Source organism: Xenopus laevis, chromosome 9_10S (genome assembly GCF_017654675.1).
Source record: "Xenopus laevis strain J_2021 chromosome 9_10S, Xenopus_laevis_v10.1, whole genome shotgun sequence".
Lineage (NCBI taxonomy): Eukaryota > Metazoa > Chordata > Amphibia > Anura > Pipidae > Xenopus > Xenopus laevis.
In genome coordinates, this window is record NC_054388.1 from 82,308,206 (window position 1) to 82,330,437 (window position 22,232).

Consider the following 22,232-nt stretch of genomic DNA (forward strand, 5'->3'; position numbering starts at 1 on the left):
TTGTCTGTTAATCAGCTGTCTTCCTGCTACATTGTTTCATGAGTCAACTCAAAATTGTGCAGAGAATAGAAAGGATCAGGCAAATACTGCTTTCATTGAACTTACAAATGAATTTAAAACTAAGTCTTTCTCAAACAGGAAAGCTGCATCCCTTGAAACCATTATTCCTGTCCTTCAGGGTTAAATGCCACAGGAGATTATGATCAGATTTTGGGGGTCAGATTTTATCTGATCTTGCCATGCAACTGTGCGCAACACCACCCAGGATATGTAGTATCCTTCAAAATCAGATCCTCTATAGCTATAATGTAAAGTCAGAGCCAGATTTAACTGAGTAAGAAAAAATTATCTCATGGTTAGTGATGGGCAAATCTGACCCGTTTTGCTTTGCAGGAAATTTGCGAAACAGCGGAACATACACCAAATGCACTGAAGTCTACAGGGAACAAGTTTTTTTTTGAAGCGCAACAATTTTCAACCATTAAAGCCTATGGGCATCTTTTACACGGCAAAACCTGGCGAAAAATGATCACTACTCATGGTTTATCATGTGAAATGGCATGGACGAGATTCAATTTGAGGAGAAATTCAGCTCCATTTTTTCACCTTAGACAATATAGTTTTCACGTGATAAACAATGTGATATGTTTTTCTGAATTGAATTGCATCTCAATTTGAATCTCATCCATGAGTTTTCATGTTATAAACTAGTGATGTGCGGGTCGGGTTTAACCCCTCCCCCGACCTCCCTCCGCCAGTGACTTCCGGGTTCCTTTTATAGACCCGCGCCACCCTGCAGATGATGTCACAAAAGGGGCGCATGCCTATAAAAAAAGAAAGTCGGAAGCCGGTAGACCGTCAGTGCAAGGTGGCAGGCAGGGAGAGCAGGAAGAGCCCAGCAACCGTAGGTGCGAGGTCGGCACAAACCCGCCTGATCAGCGGGTTTTGGGCTGGCCCGCACATCACTATTTTAAACCACTGAACTGAATCTGGACTAAACTTAGATTGTAAAGTTTGTTCATACATCTGTATGCAACATTCAGGGGATTATTTACTAAAACACTAGCAGTTTAAAAATCTAATTTGTGTACCAGTCCCATTATATTTTGACCGACGCGACTATATTTGACTTGTAGGATGCAATCTGTCGATCCAACACCATCCTACAGAATCTTCTGTGGAGTTCAGCCCTAATGTCAGCCCACATATTCAGTCCAGTCCTGATGGCCAAGCACAACAGAGAGTTTATATAATTTTGTGTTTACAGCTTTACATGTAAATTATATGCTAGCCTTCCATTTTAAAATTTATTTTTTCAGTATGGTCTTCAATAAATTTAGGATAGGAACAGCCAAACATGACGTTGTTGACTACTGCAACAAAAATTGCAGTTGTACATTTTCATACACACATGCACAATTACAGTCACACTGGGATATGCACATCACATTTATACTTTGGATACTCACATGTTTGTGATTCCACATGCTGTTACACTCAATGATTAACTCTCACATTGCCTCAAGTAAATATTCTCATTTTCCCACTGCAATGTCTAGTCAACAACTGATCCAGTTGCCAATATAAGTATTTCTCCAGAAGGGAAGTAGTAAAAATACTTTTTACGAAGATCTTTTCAGTTTCAAATAGCTTGTAGGACAAGACATTTAAAATATTTTCCCACTTACAAATATTTTCCCAAATTTATGCTTGCCCACAAGGTTCATGAGGGCCTTTTAGAATCCTTCCTGTGTAAAAAAAAAAACCTGACTCGCACATCACTAGTTTATAACATGAAAACTCATGGATGAGATTCAATTTGAGATGCAATTCAATTCAGAAAAACATATCTCATTGTTTATCATGTGAAAACTTTATTGTCTAAGGTGAAAAAATGGAACTGAATTCGGAGAAAAGTTTTTTTCTCCTCAAATTGAATCTCGTCCATGCCTTTTCACATGATAAACCATGAGTAGTGGTAAGCAAATTTTTTTACCAGGTTTTGCCGTGTAAAAAATAGGTGGTACTATATGTAGTGACTTTAAGAATTTCTTTTCTGATAAAATTTTGCACAGTGTGATTTTTGCCCACAAGAAGTATTAGAGTTTTGCTTCAGCTTGGCACTTTCTTTCCCCAAAAACATTGCTGGACAGGGAAAGAATTGATAAATGAAAAATGGGATAAATGCCAGGAAGTGTTCAGAAATCCCCAACTGACCTTTGATAAAGCCTCTGTGTGTTATTGTGAGGAGCGCGGTCCAGCGCGTCCTCCCTCGTTGGCGTCCAGTCCAAGATGACGGCGCCCAGGGCGGGCCACGTGGGTTTTCCTCTTCGGCGCCTCGCCTGGATGCGGTGGATTTGCGCCTGCGCCAAGAAGCCAGCGCCAAAACGTACTGCTTCAACACGCAACGCATGACGTCACTGCGCACGTTTTGGCGCCAAAGAATTGTTTAAAAGGCCATTTGTGACTCTCTGCCTTTGCCCATGAATAGGTTATACTTCATTGTGTTCCTGGGTGCTATTATCGTGTTTGGATTCTTGTTATTGACCTCTGCCTGTTCCTGTTTACGACTACCTGCTGCCTGAACTTATCTTCTGCCTGGCTGACTACTCTTTCTCTTGACCCCATTCTGTACTGCGAACTTTGGTGTGTAACCTGCTAGCTTCCTCCTTGGTCCGTCACTTCAAACTGAGCCTTCGGGCCTGACAGTTATGTGGCTTTATGCTGAGGCTTTGTATTACCAAATACGACAAAACCATTGAAGGGCCATTCTCTTATCCAGGAAGAGGTCAACAACTACTTGTTTGTGCAAAAAAAATACCTGCATGCCAGATACCTTTGTAAATCAGGCCCCTTATGGCAAAGGCCATTGATCAGATTGAACAGCGTAACATAGGTTAAACCAAATGCAACCAAACATGTATTTAGGGTTAAAGGTACTGAGCCTCACTCTGCCATCAGTTTACTCCAAAATCATAGGCTTGGTCTTCTGATAAATTAGTTTGTGCTATTCCATGGTATTAGAGAACTACTCCATGGTATTAGAGAACTACTCCATGGTATTAGAGAACTACTCCTCAGTTCACTGTGGCAAAGGATAGAACATGTATCAAGAGGTTTTCAAGCGTACCAAGTTTGTAATTATGCAGTCCATTTGCTAGTAAATCTGATAAGCTTCGTAGGTACAGGGTACATGCCTACCGACCTGTGTGAAAAAAAGAAACCCTCCTAGGTGTGTAATATATCACATTACTGAAATAAAAGCATTCTAATTGATACAGAGCATGGTAATGCAACCATATTGAACTCCTAAAAACACTTGTATTGTCTTTTTCTCCGTAGTTTCTCATAGTTTTCATTAATCCAGTTAATACCAGTTTTGTTTCAGGTCAAATCTCAAAGTTGTAACAGGAAATTTCCAACAGATATATTTGTTAAACATGCGTTTCTGCCCTTCATTTAAACAATTATTTATATACTAGCAGAGGGACTGCTGTAACTAGGTATTTTTCCTTTTACCCTCTCCCACTTGGTGATGTCATGTGCATGGCCCCTCCCCTCTGTGATGTCACCTGTGCATTTGGCTTCAGGAAAAATTGTCAGTATGTGGGTTCAGGTGGGTATTGTGGATCTGCACATCAGCATTTGGTAGCTTATTTTTTCAGTATTACATGTCTCATTATGGGGCAAATTCACTAAGATTCGTAGTTGCGCCAGGCGTAACTTCGCCGCACTTCGCCAGGCGTAGTTTCGCCAGCGCTCTGCAAATTCACTAAAATCCGAAGTTGCGCTCAGGGGTTGCAAAGTTGCGCTAGCGTTGATTCGCAAAGCGAAGTTATGCTAGCGATGGTTAATTTGCATACGGCGCCAAATTCAAATTTCAATGGAGGAATACGTAGAATCACTACAAATGCCTGGGAAACCTTCAAAACATAAAATAAATTATTTTTTTTTGCCCTACACATGTGCCCACTGTATAGTTAAGTTGCCATGAGTTAGGAAATGTAGGGGGAAGGAGGGGAGCCCCAAAAAAATTTTCAATCTTTTTCAGCCTATCACCCATAATATAGAAAAAACGCCAGCGTTTTTTGGGACTTAGAAAAAATTTGAACTTTTTTTTTGAAGCAATCCCTATCTACTCTATTGCGCTTCGCCTGGTCTGAGGTGGCGAAGGAAGTCTAGTGTAAAAGGTAGCGTTCAGTACAATGCGCGTGTTAGTGAATTTACGTAGTTACGTCCGTTGCGCAAATTCGCCAGGCGTAAGGGTGCGAAGCAACACTAGCGAATTTACGCCAGCGTTCGTTAGTGAATTTGCGAAGTAACGAAAATGACCAACGCTAGCGAATTGACGCTAGCGTTAGGCGCTTCGGCGCATAGTGAATTTGCCCCTATATGTTTACTCTTTTTTTATGCCCTTTTTTTAAAGTATAAAAAGGAATCTGTTGGAAAGGATGAAATTGAATTATGATCAACACTTATCTACATTTTATAATAGTCAAAAAGTTTTATAAATGTAAGTAGTGTTATTTTAATTGCAGGCTCTTGTCTGGCAAAAATCAAAGGTGTCTGACCATAAGATGGCATTTATGTCAGTTGTGGGAAGTGCCACCATGAATGGCATGGTTCCTTTCCAATACCAGTCTGAGGCCCCAGAGGTTAGTAAAATTTAAATGTCTTGTTGTCTAATCTTCAATATTTCTGTATTATCTTCAATATTTCTAATACAGTAGAACCCCCATTTTACGTTTTTCAGGGGACCAGGAAAATGTAAAATCCAGGAAATGTGTTAAAGTAACTTTTTCTTCAAGTACTGAAAGCATAAAAGTCTGTTTTACTTTGAGATACAATATTTACTGTGTCAATAACAAGGGTTAAACATTGCAGTGTTAATGTTACACTATGGGGGGCATGTGCAAGACTCTCTGTCAGTCACATAAAGTTATACTCAGAAGAAACATTTGCTCAACCTGGTGACCGCACATAGAAATCTCAAAATAAAATGTAAAAAATCCTTGATACGTAGTAACGACAGTACTAAGACAAACAGAAAACAATAAATTTGCAGACCTCCAACAGAAAAAGGTTGACTGTAACCGTTGTTATTCATTATAGAAGCTTGTGCTTCCAATAAGTAGTTTCTAACAACTTCTCATTGAGATAAATAATGTCTCTGCTTCCTCTTCTCTTACAAGGCTTCGCCTCCTCAATGACTATACCTTAAAGGGACAGATTTGATATTACACTGTAGTGAAATGCATCACCAAGGAGGATCCCTTTTACAGTTCTCTGTTTCTGCATTCGCCAACTTTTTGTTGATGAAAATAGTTGTATAATTTTGTTTTTACAAAATTATCCTTTTGTTCACATCTAGTTTTTATTTTAGTGGTAACTCAGTGGAATCTGCATTAAAAGACATACAGAACATAAAATTGTGCTATAGTTTTTGAATTCTTGTTACTTTCTTCTTTTTATCACAGATTTCTATTAATGGCTATCTACCTAAGCCAGATGCTGATATCACTGTAACCAGCCTTTCAAGTTCAGAAAAAAGTTTCCTATTTATAAACCGTCGACCCGTGTATCACAAAGAAATAATGAAGGTATTAACAGTATATATGTTATACTGATGTACTGATACTGCAGAATATGTTGGCACTTTATAAATATGACATAATAATAAATCTAGTACATGAAACCTTGCTGCTGACATTGGGCTGTAATAGTTTTTGTCTCTGGTGGTAACAAATGGTCCCTAAATGTCCCTAAAACAAACTATTTTGTTAAAGTTTATTTCACTTATATCAAACTTATATGAAACTTATACTGTCTTTTGCAGCGTAAAGTGATTTCTAATAATTTTTTATGTTATTTCACTTAGAAAAAATCTTTTGGTATCTTTTATGTTCTCAAATTAGAAAAACTGTGACTTACTTTGAATTTACTGAGGTGTTGAAAAATAAACACACACTCACGCACGCACACGCACAGCCTGGCAAGGTGCTCCTTTAAAAGCCTGGTACAAATAAAGACACACTTGCTGTATTTATAAAAAGAGTGAATATGAAACTCTCTGTTTTAATAGTACATGTAAATCAGAACCATAAACAAACAAATCAGTAAAGAACAATGTAATACAGTTCTTATTAACTCCTGTGGTGTACCACATATAATTCATAGTTCAGGCCTGCTTTTTGTGTACACTTTACATTGTTGCGCACTTATCTGTAATCCCTTGTGTTGCATCCATGAATCGCAATACATTGAGTTTGTAATCCATTAATGGTTACCCATGCCGTATTCCCAGGGAGTGTAATGTCCAGTAGTTAGTGATGGCTCTCCGTTTGGATAGAACTGGGACAGTAACTAAGCCGGGGTGTCTGACCCTAATGTGTGCTGGAACCTGGGGCTCTAACCTACTCTGATCAGAGAAGGGACCTGACTAAAGAATCTTTTGGTTCTTATGGAACAGTTCCCTGAGTCCCTAACTGAGCCCTAGATCTGCAATAGCTACAGTGGAGGCCTATTGTAACAGGAACCGGAGGGGGCTAAATGGAGAGTGTATTCCTTCCCTGACCGGCACTCAACGACATCATTACTGTATCAAAAGCTTTAGCAAAGTCTAAGTATATTACATCCACTGCCATCACAGAGTCATGGTTCCTGCTCACCTCCTCATAAAAGACAATTAAATTAGTCTGGCATGATTGGTTATGCATAAAAACAATGCTGACGCAAACTCAGCATTATGATTTGCAATGAAGTAGAGTATTTTATTAATTAATACCCCTTCGAATAGCTTTCTTACCTTTGACGTCAAACTTTTTGAATAGTGGAACTACATTAACAATTAGCCAATCTCTCTCTGCACTACTCTGTCATCCCAGAGTCAAAGTCAGAGCTGTGGAGTCTGAAGCAATTTTGTGTATCTGTAGTCGAAGTCGCCAAACATATTCCGACAACTATTTAACTTTAAATTTAAGAACTGAAAATAATCAAATCAGATTTAAGAACTTCTATGAAGGAGAAGCAATTCTGTGTCTAAGAACAATACTTAATTTGGATTGTATTTAACAGCTATTCTACAGTTACAGGTAAGGGAACTGTTACCCAGAATTCTTGAGACCTGGGGTTTTCCGGATAGCGGATCTTTCCCAAATTTGGATCGTCATATCTTAAATCTACTAGAAAAACATGTAAAAATTAAATAAACCCAATAGGCTGCTTTTGCTTCCAATAAGGATCAATTATATCTTAGTTTGGATCAAGTACAAGGTACTGTTTTATTATTACAGAGAAAAAGGAAATTATTTTTAAAAATGTGGATTATTTGGATAAAATATAGTCTATGGGAGACTACATTTGGGCATTCGGTAATTTTGAGCTTTCTGGATAACGGGTTTCTGAATAATGGATCCCATACCTGTATATGCCAGGTTCAATTAATATATACTTTGTTTTATGTTTTCTAATTGTTTTTGGTTTATGTAGTTTTACTTTTTTAATTTTAATCTTGGTTTAGACTTACCAAATGATGTGGTTTATATTTCGAGTTGTGTCAGTGATAAAATGCCTTCTATGATGTGTACGTAACAAGTTTGGTGTATTAAAGGAACAGTAACACCAAAAAATTAAAGCATTTAAAATAATTATCATATAAAATACTGTTGGCATACCCTGGTAAAAGCTGTGCGTTTTCTTCAGAAAGACTACTATAGTTTATATAAACAAGCTGCTGTGTAGCCATGGGTGCTGCCATTCAAGCTGGAAAAAAGGAGAAAAGGCACAGGTTACATAGCACATAACAGATAAGCACTGTCCAGTACAATGGTCACTGATGTCTGACTAACCGGCATATAGTTGTGGGTTTGAGAACTGATTCCTTTTTTAATAGCGGCACCTCATTAGCAAGTCTCTTGGCACCATGCCAGACCTCAATGAATCCTGAAAAAGTAAGTAAAGCAGTTTGGCAGTCACAAAGCTAAGCTTGTTTAGTACCCTGGGATGAATACAGCCTGGTCATGGGCCTTTCTTTATCTTAACAAGTTTTAGTCTCTTTTGAATTTCCTCTTACCTGTACCGTCCATCATTAGTTTTATTACTAGAATTTGGACTATTAAGAAGGAAACCTTCATTAGGTCTTTCCTCATTTGTGTAGACAGACAAAAAAATAACAGTTAAGAATATATGCTTTTTCTCTGTTCTCATCAACCAGCTGACCCCCTTTCCTCTGATATTAAGGGTCCCACCCCGTCCTGCGTTGTTTTTCTGTTATTTACATATTTAAAAAATAATTTTAGATTTTTTACTCCTGGCTGCAATACCCTTTTCCATCTCAATCTCTTTGCATGATTTATTGACCTTCTTGTACATGATAAATGTTTCAGCTGCCCCAGCTAACTTTAATGTCTTAAAAGCAAATCTTTTCTTACCAACCGCAGCACCAACACTTCTATTGAACCATAAACATTTTGCTTTACCTCAACGTTTTTTGCTTACAAGGGAAATATACTGACATGTATATTTAAGAAGCATTTAAAAGACATTCCATTTTTGTTCTGTGTTCAACCCTGTGAAAAGCCTTTCCCAGGTAAAATGTTGCAGAGATGTCCTTATACTGGCAAAGTTTACACATCTAAAATTTAATGTTTTAGTTACTCCCAGACAGAGTTGTCTTTGCAACAAAATCTCAAAGGAGACCATGTTATGATCACTATTCCTTAAATGCTCACCCATGCAAATACTAGAGATGAGTTTGGTGCTATTAATTATTAGAAGGTCCAAAAAGTTCTTGAGAGCTAAAATAAAAACTTGATGGACTTTTGTGTTTTTTCAGCCCAAATTAGCTATGTAACAGAGAAATATATTACCTGTAATGAAAGTTTCACGGTCACATGCACAAGTGACCTCTAACACATTTATGATTTATTTTACATTAATCACTGTTCTGATTCTGTTTTTTTTTTCTTCTTCATAGTGCTTAAACCATATAATGTTTTACTTATTTATAGATAATTCTGTATTACTATTGATTATTTCTGTTATATAGATGGTTCGATTGTATCATACCCAGAGTCTAAACAAAGGGTCCCCTCGCTGCTATCCAGTGTTTTTTATGAATATTGTACTTCCTGCCTCTTGTTTGGATGTGAATTTAACTCCAGATAAAACTAAGATCATGCTTCAAAATAAAGTAAGTTATATTATGTCTTACAGAAATATCTTGCTTGAGGGTTTTCTATCACAGATTTCTTGCGGCGGTCATTGTTCTCACCTATTTACATATATAGGGGTATTTGTTTGTAAAAACCTGTGGCCATGTAAATGGAAAATTTACCTTAAGATAAAGATGAGTGTCTGGATGAAGCTCATAGCTTTATGTTTTTAAAACCTACTTCCTGGGTGTATATACTGTAAGCAGGAAGTGAGTGTTTGTCGCACATGTGCACACTATATAATTAATGTATATGTGATAAAAATTAAACATTTATGACACACTTAACATCCATTTTTTATTTATTTTTTCAGGAATCTGTCCTACTTGCTGTTGAGAATGTCCTGAGATCTGTGTACCCTGATTCACAAATTCTAGAAACTGATAAAGATAAAATGCCTGAAGACACTGTAACTCATAACACAGATAATTCTAATACACACGTTGTTGAAAACAAAATCACAGGGTGTGGTGGGAAATCTCTTAGTGTATGCCCCTCATTTTTAAACAGTGTTCAAGAACAAAAGCAATCTGTGAACTCTTTGCAGCCTCAAACGTTTAATAAGGATACTATTTTTTATTCTGATAATGCTGAAGTTGCCTACAGTGAGAATGAGACCTTTGATGGTTTTCTGGTGCCTACTGAATCTTCCAATACACAGGATGAAGCCATTGCTGACACTGGATTACATTTTGCTGTCAGTCACAGTAATTCAATGGATACTGAGTCTTTAAACCCTATTGATTCTGTGCACCAGGTTTCAGAAAAAGATACATTTAAAAAAACAACATTGATTAATGTCCCTGATATAGTTGATGACATTTGGAGTAAAGGAAGCGCTTTTAAAGACTCTCTAGGTGATAACCTAGAACCTGTAAAGCTACTGAATTTGTCCACAGAGACTCATTTTGACAAAAACACTGGAGAAGCTAGTAATGTTCAGAATTCAAAGGATACAAATAACAAACTGAATGTCATTAGTGGAAAATCTGGATTTGTCACTGCCTATGACTTGATAAGTAAAAGAGCGATCAAGAAACCATTGTCTGCAGAGGAACATTTCATTCAGGCAGAACGGTCCAAACTTATTGATGACAACCCACTGGCTAGTGTTGAAGAGATTTCTTCAAAAGGGAAAGATCTCTGGGGTAAACTGAATCAAGAAGAGAAATTCAAGTAAGTTTACTCTTCTGCATTTGCTACGGTGCTAAATAGTCCCTATAAATTTAATAAGGCAATTCACCAGGAGTTAGTTTTCAGTGCCCAAATTGACTTCTGCTCAAGCCTTTGTTATTTTTTGAATTTTTGTTTTGTGCTTTTTTTTATTCTTGTCTTGACCCCTAAGAAACTGTAAAGTTTCAGCATCAGCATATATAAGCATATATATATACCCCTGTAAGTCTTACTGTACAAGTAAGGATCTATAAACCATAATTCTTGGGATGAGGGTTTTTTTCAGGCTAACATGTAAAATAATTTATTGTAACTAAAAAAAAGTAAACATGAAAATAAATTACTATTTTGCCACCAAAATATTATATTTTATATATTTATATTATTGGTTTTCATATTGGTGTCATATGTATATTACACTGTTAATATTTCCCTTTAGCTATGAAGAAAAAGCAGCTAAAGATTTGGAGAGGTACAATCTGCAGATGGCTACGGCAACAAGAGAACATGTTGAAAAGCAAAAAGACTCAGAGAAAAGACAGAAAATGTCATCTAGACCTAGCCCTACTCGAAAAGTAACATTAAAAACACCACTTTCTAACCAGCAAATACTGGACAAGTTATTCCAGTCTCAAGAAAAGAAAAAAAGCAAACCTCCAATTAGTAGTGTACAAGTAGCCTTTAAATTAAGCATGTTGAAACAACGGATTTCAAAGCTCACAAACCCACAAAATTCTGTGGAAGAAGACTTTTGCTTGATTAATAAGCTCAGCTTCCCTGGTGCATGGATTGTAGCATCAAAATCAAAGATTGCTCTTCTGAATCCCTATAGGGCAGAAGAAGCTTTGATATTTAAACGCCTTTTAAAGAACCATAAAATACCTGCAGAAAAGTTGGAGTCTCCAATTGTATTAACAGATAGGTAAATATTTTTTAGTGATTTTTAATTGGGGGTGGTATTGCAAGGGAATACATAATTGCTAATTATTGAACACGTGTTATCGCTTTCAGTCTCTGGGGTAAAAACTAATAGAATAGGATATGCAAATATAAAGAAAACATTATAAAGAAAACATTATAAAGCTGAAAGGTTTTTTTTGTATAATGAAAGAAAATGTAACGCTAAGCAACTTTCCAGTATACATTTGTAATACAAGATATTAAAGATAGAGACAACCTCTAAAGTGCATTAGTGCTAATTAATTAACCACCATAATTACCCCCAGGGGATTTTGGTAATTATGGTATTTAATTAATTAGCACTAATGCACTTTAGAGGTTGTCTCTATCTTTAATACCTTGTATTACTACAGGCCATAGGAGAACCGAATTAATCATATAGGTAATCATTTTAAAATTGGTTTTATTAATTGAATTCAATTGGTGTTTTTTATAAAGTATCACTATTAATTAAAATTGATGTATTAGAATGTTTAATGAATTGCAGTTTTATTAATTTGACCGTATAATATAATTTAGCACATAGAACTTTGGTGATCTTCATATAGATAAGCACAGGCACTTTAGAGGTTTTTAGTTAATTATTGGCAGCAGTGTAAACTCTTTTAAGTGATTCTAGAATATAAAAACATACGGGATTTTACTTTTATTTTCTCTTTTTAAATTAATAAAATATGTCCAATTGGTGATTGTACCCCGCTGTGCCCTTTCTTAAGGTGATAAATTGCTGAGAATATGCAACCTTTTGATAACTTTTAATTGCAGTAACATGTACAAATAACTTTTTTCATTGTTCAAAAATTGTAATTCCTGTATACTCCTCCCACTTACTATCCCATACCCATCCCCTGAATTAGATTAGACCAGAGTCTGACCTATTTTGATTAATTTTATAGGGAATTTAGTTATTAGAAATAGAGACAGGATAATGTGTCATCCAGATGACTACAACCAAAGCATGGTCTAAATTCACACTATAGTACCATATTACATATCTCCAGGTCTACGTGATAACATTTAAATCATGCAGTTAAAGAGATACTGACACCAGAAATTAAACTCTTTTTTTTACATCTATCATAATATTGGCTTTGAAAGCTAGTTATAACTTTGCCATAAAGTATTTGCACAATGCTTTTACATTACCTGTCTCATGCCCCATGTTCCTGTATGAGGGGCTGCCATATTTGTGCAGCAGGAGTCCATTAGTATTAGAAACTTTAACTGACAGGCTGAGATGGGACAGTCAGGTTGGCAAAACAGTCAGGTTTAGAAACTTCAACTAACCATAACTTAAATAAACAAACCTCTCAGCAAAAAACGATCAACATGACCTATAGGTAAATTTTAATGTACATTCATATTTTAAAAAGTAGTTTTTTAGTGTCAGTATTACTTTAACTCTATCTCCAGTTTTGCTTGGCAAGCAAAACCTCTTCCACCTCTTCCACCATGTCCATAGTCCCAGGCTCCCTATTTACACTATCTTTTCTATAATATTTTAATTCACCCTTCCTGCTGTTTGCTATTATAGACATTTCTGCAGCTTCTTGGCCATTCCTTCCCCTAGCTCTGGGAGCATTACATTTTTATCAGGGTTTCAATTATTAAGAGATGTAAATGCAAAACACATGGTGATGGGGAGGGGGCAAGTAGCCCTCTGGATCTGCTATATTGACAATGTCCCTGCTATGTGTTCCGTGGTTATAATGCATAACATTAATTCATGTTCAGTCAAACTGGCATTGAATTTATCCTGGGGTATTATAATGGAGCAGAAAATGCATTTATTCTACCATGTGTTCTTAGGGCATTATTCACTTGTCACTATATTCTGCCTGTTGTTTGTGTAGGAAGAGCTCTTAAATTGAAGTGTGTGTTAGGCTAGTGCCTCTCACCTCTCTGCACTGACAAGCATTGCATCAGCCTGGGTGCAGACACACTGAGCACATTTTTGAGTCACAAAAACCCACAAAACTGGTAAAAGTTTTGTTTGTAAACTTTTACTTACTTCCCTCTCTCTGGAAATTATTTTGTGGAACTCCATGTGGTTATGCCCCCACTAGAATACTAGTGCCCTTTTTAAAATATTTTAATATGCGTTTTCCCCATTAAATTACATTTTAAGGGGGCACTACTGTGAAAATGTAATATAAGATCTGTCATACTTAAATAAGACACTTTCTACATATAATCAATTAAAAATCAAGTTTATATTGACTGTCCCGCTTTCAGCATCTGTCTTTCTTAAATGTTTTCTTCATGCAGGAATTGGGTGTCAGATTTTGATTGACAGATAAAGTCATCATCTTTTAAGGAGACTCTCTTTTCTAGCAGTTGTATTAGAGCTAACTCAAATAACTGATTCCAGCGCAAACGAAGTCCTACAAAATAACTGACTTTGGAACAAATCCTGCATGTAGAGAGAGACAGAATATCTGATGATTTTAAAACAGTGAGCTCTAATACATGTTCTAGGCAAAGAAGCCCCCCAATGGCTATATTAGACCTGTCATTCAAAATAAGGCTCCTAGGCCCTGCATGAAAATAGAATGAAGACAGTGAAGGGGACAGTGAAGAATTACTTGAATATTTTAGAAACTGGGGAACAAATATTTATATTTTGAAAATTTCTTATTTTAGTATAATGAAGCTTATATGACATTTTGATTTTTGCAATAGTTCCCCTTAAAACATAATGGAGTTGCAGATCCTATTCACTTAAATGGAAACACAGGGAGTTGGCATGAAGAAGGATCTAGTGAACATTTTTGTTCCTAAAACACTACCTATCTACCTGTGATGCTAACCTTTTACATTCAGTCAATGAGACATTTGGGAGGAGAAAAATGCAGATGAGAGACTTAATACTGTATTTACAAACTAGGCTACTAGGTACGCATACCCCTAAGAAAAAATACAACTTTTTAATAATTCACAGGGAGTTTAATTTATATATTTTTAGGTATGTTTAAGCACTACAGATATAAAAGTGATAACATTTAGATTAATATTAAGGATTTCATTGTGCTGCCTATTTAGAACTATAGAATGTAAACATTTTGTTTACATCTGTTTACATTTCTGTAGGTGTAATAACAGAATTGATTCTTTTATTTTTCAGCCTCTTAGGAGGGTCTCCGTATTTAGATGCTCTGTTGAGTATGCAAAAAGATTCCCCAAAGCTGAATGGAGAAACATATTTTTCAGATCCCAGACTTACTGCTAATGGGTTTTTGATTAAAATAGTGCCAGGTATGTGTTTCTATTTTAACTTTGCCAAAATTGATATGTGATAACAAAAACAAAAAAACATTGATTTGTTTGATTTATCAATTAATGTTCTAATATATAAGAACATTAATTATACTAGTGAGCACCATGGAACAATCTTCTTCCATCTTCCTCCTTTTTCGCACGGCTGCGCATGCACAGTAGAACGAAAAGCCGAACTTTAACGAAAAAGTCGGCTATTTCGTTCAACTGCGCATGCGTTTGCCCCAAGAAATTTGAAGAAAGAAGAAGACAGAAGAGGATCGATACCAGTGAGCACCACGGAGCGATCCTCGACTTTTTAGTTAAAGTTCGGCTTTTCGTTCTACTGTGCATGCGCAGCCGCACGAAAAAGGAGGAAGATGGAAGAAGATGGTTCCATGGTGCTCACTGGAAGAACCCCCGGGCCAGTGCAGTTTTCTGCTGATAGGAGCAACGACCCGGGTTTTCAGGTAAGTCAATACAATCACTTGGGGGTGCCTAACATTTGGCACCCCCAAGTGCTGCAAGCCTTTCCTTCTCCTTTAACAATGAATATTAACATATTCTTTTTTATCAAACAACAAAATAAAATTGGCCCAGCCAGGAATGGTTGAATTCACCAGTATTCTTATATATTAGAACATTAATTGATAAATCAAACAAATCAATGTTTTTTTGGTTTCAGGTAAGTCAATACAATCACTTGAGGGTGCCTAACATTTGGCACCCCCAAGTGCTGCAAGTCTTTCCTTCTCCTTTAAAGCAATAAACTGGAAAATGTTGTGGTCCTTATGTTTAAGAGCATTTCCTTAGGTATCTCAGTGGGGTTTACAACTTTTCAAAGTACTGGACCATAAATAACCATACTTTGCAAAGTAAAAAATGGCCATAACCATTTTTTAAAGAAAACATTCTCAATACAAGTACAACATCATGCGACCTTCAAAAGATGGGCTTATTGGCCCTCCACTGGGTGTCGCGTCATCAGGGTTTCCTTCCTTTGTGCATAATTCCATTGGTCAAAATGCCTACCACCATATAATAGGGATGGAGACTTGTGCTTGTTGGCTGTAGGTTGTATGATGTGGTGCTTGGGTGTATTGATAATGCAGCAATCCAATTTCAGATTCCAGTAGAAAAGGTAACTGCAAAGGAGTATCTGCATAAGAATCCCTTCATAAAGAGAAAGTTGCCATTAAAATGTTAAGTAACGATTGCCGAATTAATGTGTTCGGGATGCTATTGTTGAACATAAATTGATATGTGGCTGTGAAGCTCATATACATTTGGTTCCTGATGGCTGCATATCTGAATGTTATGTTAAGATTAACGTTGTGAGCCAGAATAGCCCAACACTTTTGCTTAAATGAAGTCTGATAGTTGATAATAGTTAATCCAGCTATTCCCATACGTGTTAATATATTAGGTTGGTAAGGCACCATACTATGTTACAAGACTGTGGACACATTTACATACATAACACAAGTATGCACAGACATATATCCAGAATGCTTGGAGCCTGGGATTTTCCGGATAAGGGATATTTCCGTAACTTGGTTGTCCATACCTTAAGTCTGCTAAAAATCAAAAAATGTGTGATTTTTACTATAAAATCCAAATTTTTAGTGGATAATTTTTTTTTGGGATTCATTATACCCGAGGATGGAAAACGTCCAAATCCGAAAATCCAACATCTCAGAACTGCCGAAGTTGCATATTAGTCAATTATTAGTCAATTATTAGTGCAATAATCCAATGATTTCATGGTTTTTAGGCAAAAATCGGAGTTTTCAGGTGGAAAATCTGAAAAATTCGCACAATTCTGTGTTTTTCTTCACGATTTTTGGGGGTTTTTTTCATGCACAGGAAACTTTTGGTAAAAAGTATTGATAAATAAAGGGAAAAAAACCCTTGCGAAGTTGGTCAGAGTCCTTTTCAGAAAATAATGAGATATATTCAGACTTTGATAAATGCGCCTCATAATTTTGAGGCCTTTTATCACACAATAATAGCAGTAGTATGCCATGAAGGTTCTATGCACAAAGATACATTTTGAGGTGTCACACATGCCACAAATTGTTTAATCCTATTCATACTAGGTACCAAGCTTTCACCCTCAGTCATTCATAAGTGGGATGTTTTTTCTAATTACAGATGGAACATAAGATGCTGTAAACTACAGGCTTTCATGTGCATAATAACTTAGCAAAAAAATGGCCTGTGTTCTTTTATATCATTTAAAAATAAAAACATTAATGGGGGAATATAATATGTTTCATTAGCACAAAAAACATTGCAGAGACTATTGCGAATGTTAGTGACTAAAGGTGGCCATACACGGGCCGATAAAAGCTGCCGACAGACCAAGTCGGCAGCTTATTGGCCCGTGTATGGGGGCCCCCGACGGGCTTCCCCGATCGAGATCTGGCCGAAAGTCGGCCAGATCTCGATCGGATGGGGTTAAAAATCCCGTCGGATCGCGGCCGCATCTGTTCGTTGATGCGGTCCCGCGATCCGACCGCCCGTTTGGCGAACGCTAGGATCCGATCGTTGGGCCCTAGGGCCCACGATTGGATCAGCCCGATATTGCCCACCTCAAGGTGGGCATATCGGAGGGAGATCCGCTCGTTTGGCGACATCGCCAAACGAGCGGATCTATCCGTGTATGGCCACCTTAAGGTTGCGTCCTTTTTGACCAATTGCAAACCTTAAAGGAAAACTGTACCCCCAAAATGAATACTTAAGCAACAGATAGTTTATATCAAATTGAATGACATATTAAAGAATCTTACCAAACTGGAATATATATTTACATAAATATTGCCCTTTTACATCTCTTGCCTTTTACCACCATTTCGTGACTATCTGTGCTGCCTCAGAGATCACCTGACCAGAAATACTACAACACTAACTGTAACAGGAAGAAGTGAGGAAGCAAAAGGCAGAACTCTGTCTGTTAATTGGCTCATGTGACCTTACATGTGGTTTGTATGTGTGCACAGTGAATCTTACGATCCCAGGGGGCGGCCCTTATTTTTTAAAATGGCAATTTTCTATTTATGATTACCCAATGGCACATACTACTAAAAAAGTATATTATTATGATAATGGTTCATTTACATGAAGCAGTAATAAAATTTAGTCCAGAATATTCACAGAACTATACCTGTTTATTATTGACATGCTTGGTAGGTATGAGACTTTCCAAATTATTTGTTAGTGCATAATATGTTTGCTTTTTTGTTTTACATGTTTTGGAATCCTCTTATTGTGTGGAATTACATGAAAATTTAAGCAGGTTTGGAAATACTAAGGTGAAAAACAATAAATAGGTAAACGATAAAAGAGCACAAAATGTCCTAAAATCGGATACTAAATATATTGTAAATTAGATATAGAAAACAACGTCATATAATGCAATACATTTTTGATGGTTCTTAGTAAAGCGTTGTACTTATTGCAGCTACTGTCATTCGAAGCTCCATTCTTTAAAGCAATATAAAATTATTTGAAAAATGATGTCTTAACATTTATTTCACCTCACTTTATTATATTGTCTGTTTTTTTTAACTCGTAAAATGTAATACCTCTGTTTTTTAGGGAAGTCAGCTGTTGAGAAACACATTGAGATAGAAGGGATGGCTAGCAGCTTGCCTTTTTATGGAGTCTCAGATCTAAAGGAAATCTTAAGTTCTGTACCAATTAAGAAAAGCAATGAGCTATGTGACTACAGACCAATTAAAGTGTGGAATTATCTTGAGGTAAGAAAGTTCTCAGAAAACAAGATTTTAACTTTAAGACCAAGGGCACTGATTTCTCTATTGGTTCCTCTTGAGGCAACTTCGGACGACTTCGGAAAATGAATCACACGTCGCCAGGCAACCAAATCTCCCCAAAACACCCAGTGTGACCTTACCCTAATACATATGTTAAAATCAATTGTACTCAAATTAAACATGTCTTTTTTTAAAAAAACTTCTCCGATGTTATATATAGTTGCATGGGAATTCTGAAGGAATCATGAATCATAACAATGCAGGAATAAATAATCACCTCTACCACAAGTCGAGGCTTTTTTCAAACTCACGTTACTTTGGAAAAAAGCTGGAAGTTTACTTAAAGTATATCATTTTCCACACAGAAATGCTCAAATAGACTGGACGATATACAGTTGTGTTCAGAATTATATCAGTGTGTTTAAAAAAGTGAACAAAGCTCAAAATCCTTTTACAGGCATGGGACCTGTTATCCAGAATTCTCCGGACCCGGGGTTTTCCGGATAACAGATCTTTACGTAATTTGGATCTTCATACCTTGTCTGCTATAAAATCATATAAATATTAACTAAACCCAATAGGCTGGTTTTGCGTCCAGTAAGGATAAACTATATCTTAGTTTTTTTGATTATGTACAAGCTACGGTTTTATTATTACAGAGAAAAAAAGAAAATCATTTTTAAAAACTTGGATTATTTAATTATAATGGAGCCCATGGGAGGCGGCCTTTCCATCATTCGGAGTTTTCTGTATAACGGGTTTCCAGATAACAGATCCCATACCCGTAACAGCTTTTATTTCCATACAGGCAAATGCATTGGGAACACTGCACATTCTATTCCAAATCAAAATATTTATCAAATTTGTGTTATTGTGAATAAAAGGGAATATTGGGCTGTTCCAAATAATAGTAGTGTTTGCATTCTTCTTTACAGACTCAAACATTCACTGTATAAACTGAAAAATTTAGAAAATTTTGCTTTTTTCTTTGAATCACTTAACTAATATTTAGTTGTATAATCAGTGTTTCTGAGAACTGCTGCACATCTGTGTTTCATGGAGTCGACCAACTTTTGGCACTTGTTACATTCCAAAATTCTTCTGCATTTCTTGGTTTTGCTTCAGAAACAGCATTTTTGATGTCACCCCACAAATTTTCTATTGGATTAAGGTCTCGGGATTAGGGTGGCTAGGGTTGACACCTTTTCTGGAAATAAATACCGACCTTCCTATATATTTATCTTTTTTCCCTATTAATAATATTGCGATCAACCATCATTTTTACCGGCCAAAGTAAGATTATGATTGACAGCTTGGTCAAATACTTTGGTGTGAGGTTACTCAGAAATCTGTCTCTTTGTACTTTTGAAAGTCAGATTTTTACTACTTTGTCTAGGCAAAGGAAACTCACCTAACTGTCAATTAAAATCTGACTGACTCCTGCATGAAAAAACACAATATTTTGCAACAGGTGTCAGAACCAGGTCAAAAACAGTGAGACATACTGCGTCCAATAAGAATTACATTTACAAATAACTAATTTTTTGGGAATTATATCTCCTTTGTATCATTTAATTTACTTTTTTTTCAGTTAAAACATTACATTTCTTGTATTTAATATCTTTCCTTTCTCTTTTAATTTTAACTGTTTTTTTTGTTAGGGAGAAGCTGTAAGATTGTCTCGCCAGCTACCTTTAAATCTTTCTAAAGAAGATGTGCAGGACATCATGCACAGGGTAAAGAATCAACTTGGAAGTGAAACTAAAGCTTGTCTCCATGGTCATCAGTTTTTTCATCATTTATCAGACTTGCCAAAAACTGAAGAGCCATATTGATGCTGTACACTGTATTATAAAACATGCATTGACTAAGGAGCGCTGTTCAGTTCACTACCAAAAAGAGTACCGTCAAATATGAGAGAGAGAGCAATTTCTACCTAAGTGCTGCAAGTATGAAAGCAATCTTTTGTTTTACTTTATTTTTAACTTAATAGCATTTTGCATTGTGTTTCACCTCATGAGTTCAATAATCATGATTCATGTTTACTGACTAATTTCAGGATAGTGTAACATTTTTGAAGATATATAAATAAATTGAGTGATGAAGATCTATTCTGCAAACAGATGCTGTTACTACATTTGACATTTTTTACACTGTACCCATGGATGTGGGCAACAGAGAGTGACATTCTAAACCTATAATGTAATAGCGTATACGATTAAAATTATCTACATATATTTGTTTTATCCTATATATTCATATGTGTGTATATATGTACTCCAAGGTTTTCCATACAACAGCAGAAAGTGGTTTCGGTCACACAGGGGCAGATTTATAAAAGTGGGAGATTAGAACTCACCACAGAAACACACACTCACTTTCTATTCATTCCTGTGGAATTTTTAGAACTGTATTAATCAATTAGTGATCTCCATTGATAAATATGATTATAAACATCCCATAGGAGTGATTAGAAAGTGAGTGAGTTTTTCTGTGGCAAGCTCTAATCTTTTTGATTTTGATAAATCTGCCCCATAATGAGGTCCTTCTCCAGGACAGACAAACACAGACCAAAGGGCCTGTTTATTACAGCAGTGTAAAATGAAATTTGCCAAAAAAAAGTATGTAAAGAGCAGTGTAAAATAAATGGCAAATCTATCAAGGTTTGTTTTATTTTACACAGATTTGCCACCATTATTTTACACTGCTTCAGACCCTTGTAAGTAAGTTCAGGCAGAAGTTGCTCAAACAAGAGCATTAAAAAGCAATTATGCAATTTTTACACCTTTTTTTTAGTTACACAGTGATGCCTGGCGATGTGTGGCGAATTATTCAACAGTTTTTTTACACCATATAATAAATATACCCATTAGTGAAGCAAAAAACAATCACTGATTACACTGAGGATGGCATTGTTTTGGAAATTAAAGCTTGACCCCAATCACAATCAAAGCAAGGTTAATTGACAACTGACAGTGTGCAGAGCTGTAGAGTTAAAATAGAGCAGTGGTCCCCAACCAGTAGCTTGCGAGCAACATGTTGCTTACCAATCCCTTGGATGTTGCTCTCAGTGGCCTCAAAGCAGGTGCTTGTTTTTAAATTCCAGGTTTGGGGGTAAATTTTGGTTGCAGAAAAAACAGGTGTACTGCCAAACAGACCCTCCTATATGCTGTCAATTCACATAGAGGCTGCCAAATAGCCAATCACAGCCCTTATTTGGCACTCCAGTAACATTTTTCATTCTTGTGTTGCTCCCCAACTCCTTTTACATCATGTTGGGGACCCCTGATGTAGAATGTAGAATTTTAGTCACCCTATGTGGCATAAATTAGATGCAAAGAAGGAATTGTTTCTCTTCAGATTAACTTTTAGTTTGACATAGAGAATGCTATTCTGAAACAATTTACAACTCGTCTTCATTTTTTATTTGCTGCTTTTGAATTATTTCACTTTTTCTTCAGAAGTTTTCCAGTTTGGAATTTCAACAGGTATCTGTTTTCTACGGCCCAATTTAACCTAGCAACCAGGCAGTGATTTGAAGGGGGACAGGGATATGAAAAGAGGAGGGCCTAAAGAGAAAGAATAATAATAAAAATTAACAATAAAACTGTAGCCAGACAGAGCAATATTTTCTTGACTGCTGCAATCTGTGACAATCTTTCTCATATCTGCTATATGGTCAGCAACAACAAGTAAATTAGAAAAATCTTCATTATCACAAAATACATTTTCTGAAAGGAGTCTCTAGAATATTCTTTGATGACAAGGTTTGTCCACATTCTTATCAGAATCCCATCTCCCAAATTGGATCCAAGGATTATTAACAGCCTCATGGGCAGTTATATTTTTAGTGAAT

General features: G+C 36.3%; 1 protein-coding gene across 3 annotated transcripts in view; it reads left to right on the forward strand.

Moving 5' to 3' along the window:
* Positions 1-20,613, forward strand: part of pms1.S (PMS1 homolog 1, mismatch repair system component S homeolog) — a 48,839-nt gene extending 28,226 nt beyond the window's left edge. For all 3 annotated transcript variants that reach the window (NM_001086076.1, XM_041577618.1, XM_018237175.2), the window contains 8 exon segments: positions 4,539-4,655; positions 5,478-5,600; positions 9,047-9,190; positions 9,526-10,388; positions 10,825-11,307; positions 14,470-14,600; positions 18,201-18,361; positions 20,038-20,613. In NM_001086076.1, coding sequence (NP_001079545.1) covers positions 4,539-4,655; positions 5,478-5,600; positions 9,047-9,190; positions 9,526-10,388; positions 10,825-11,307; positions 14,470-14,600; positions 18,201-18,361; positions 20,038-20,211 — 2,196 coding nt within the window. In that variant the 3' untranslated portion in view covers positions 20,212-20,613.
* Positions 20,614-22,232: the final 1,619 nt, after the last annotated feature.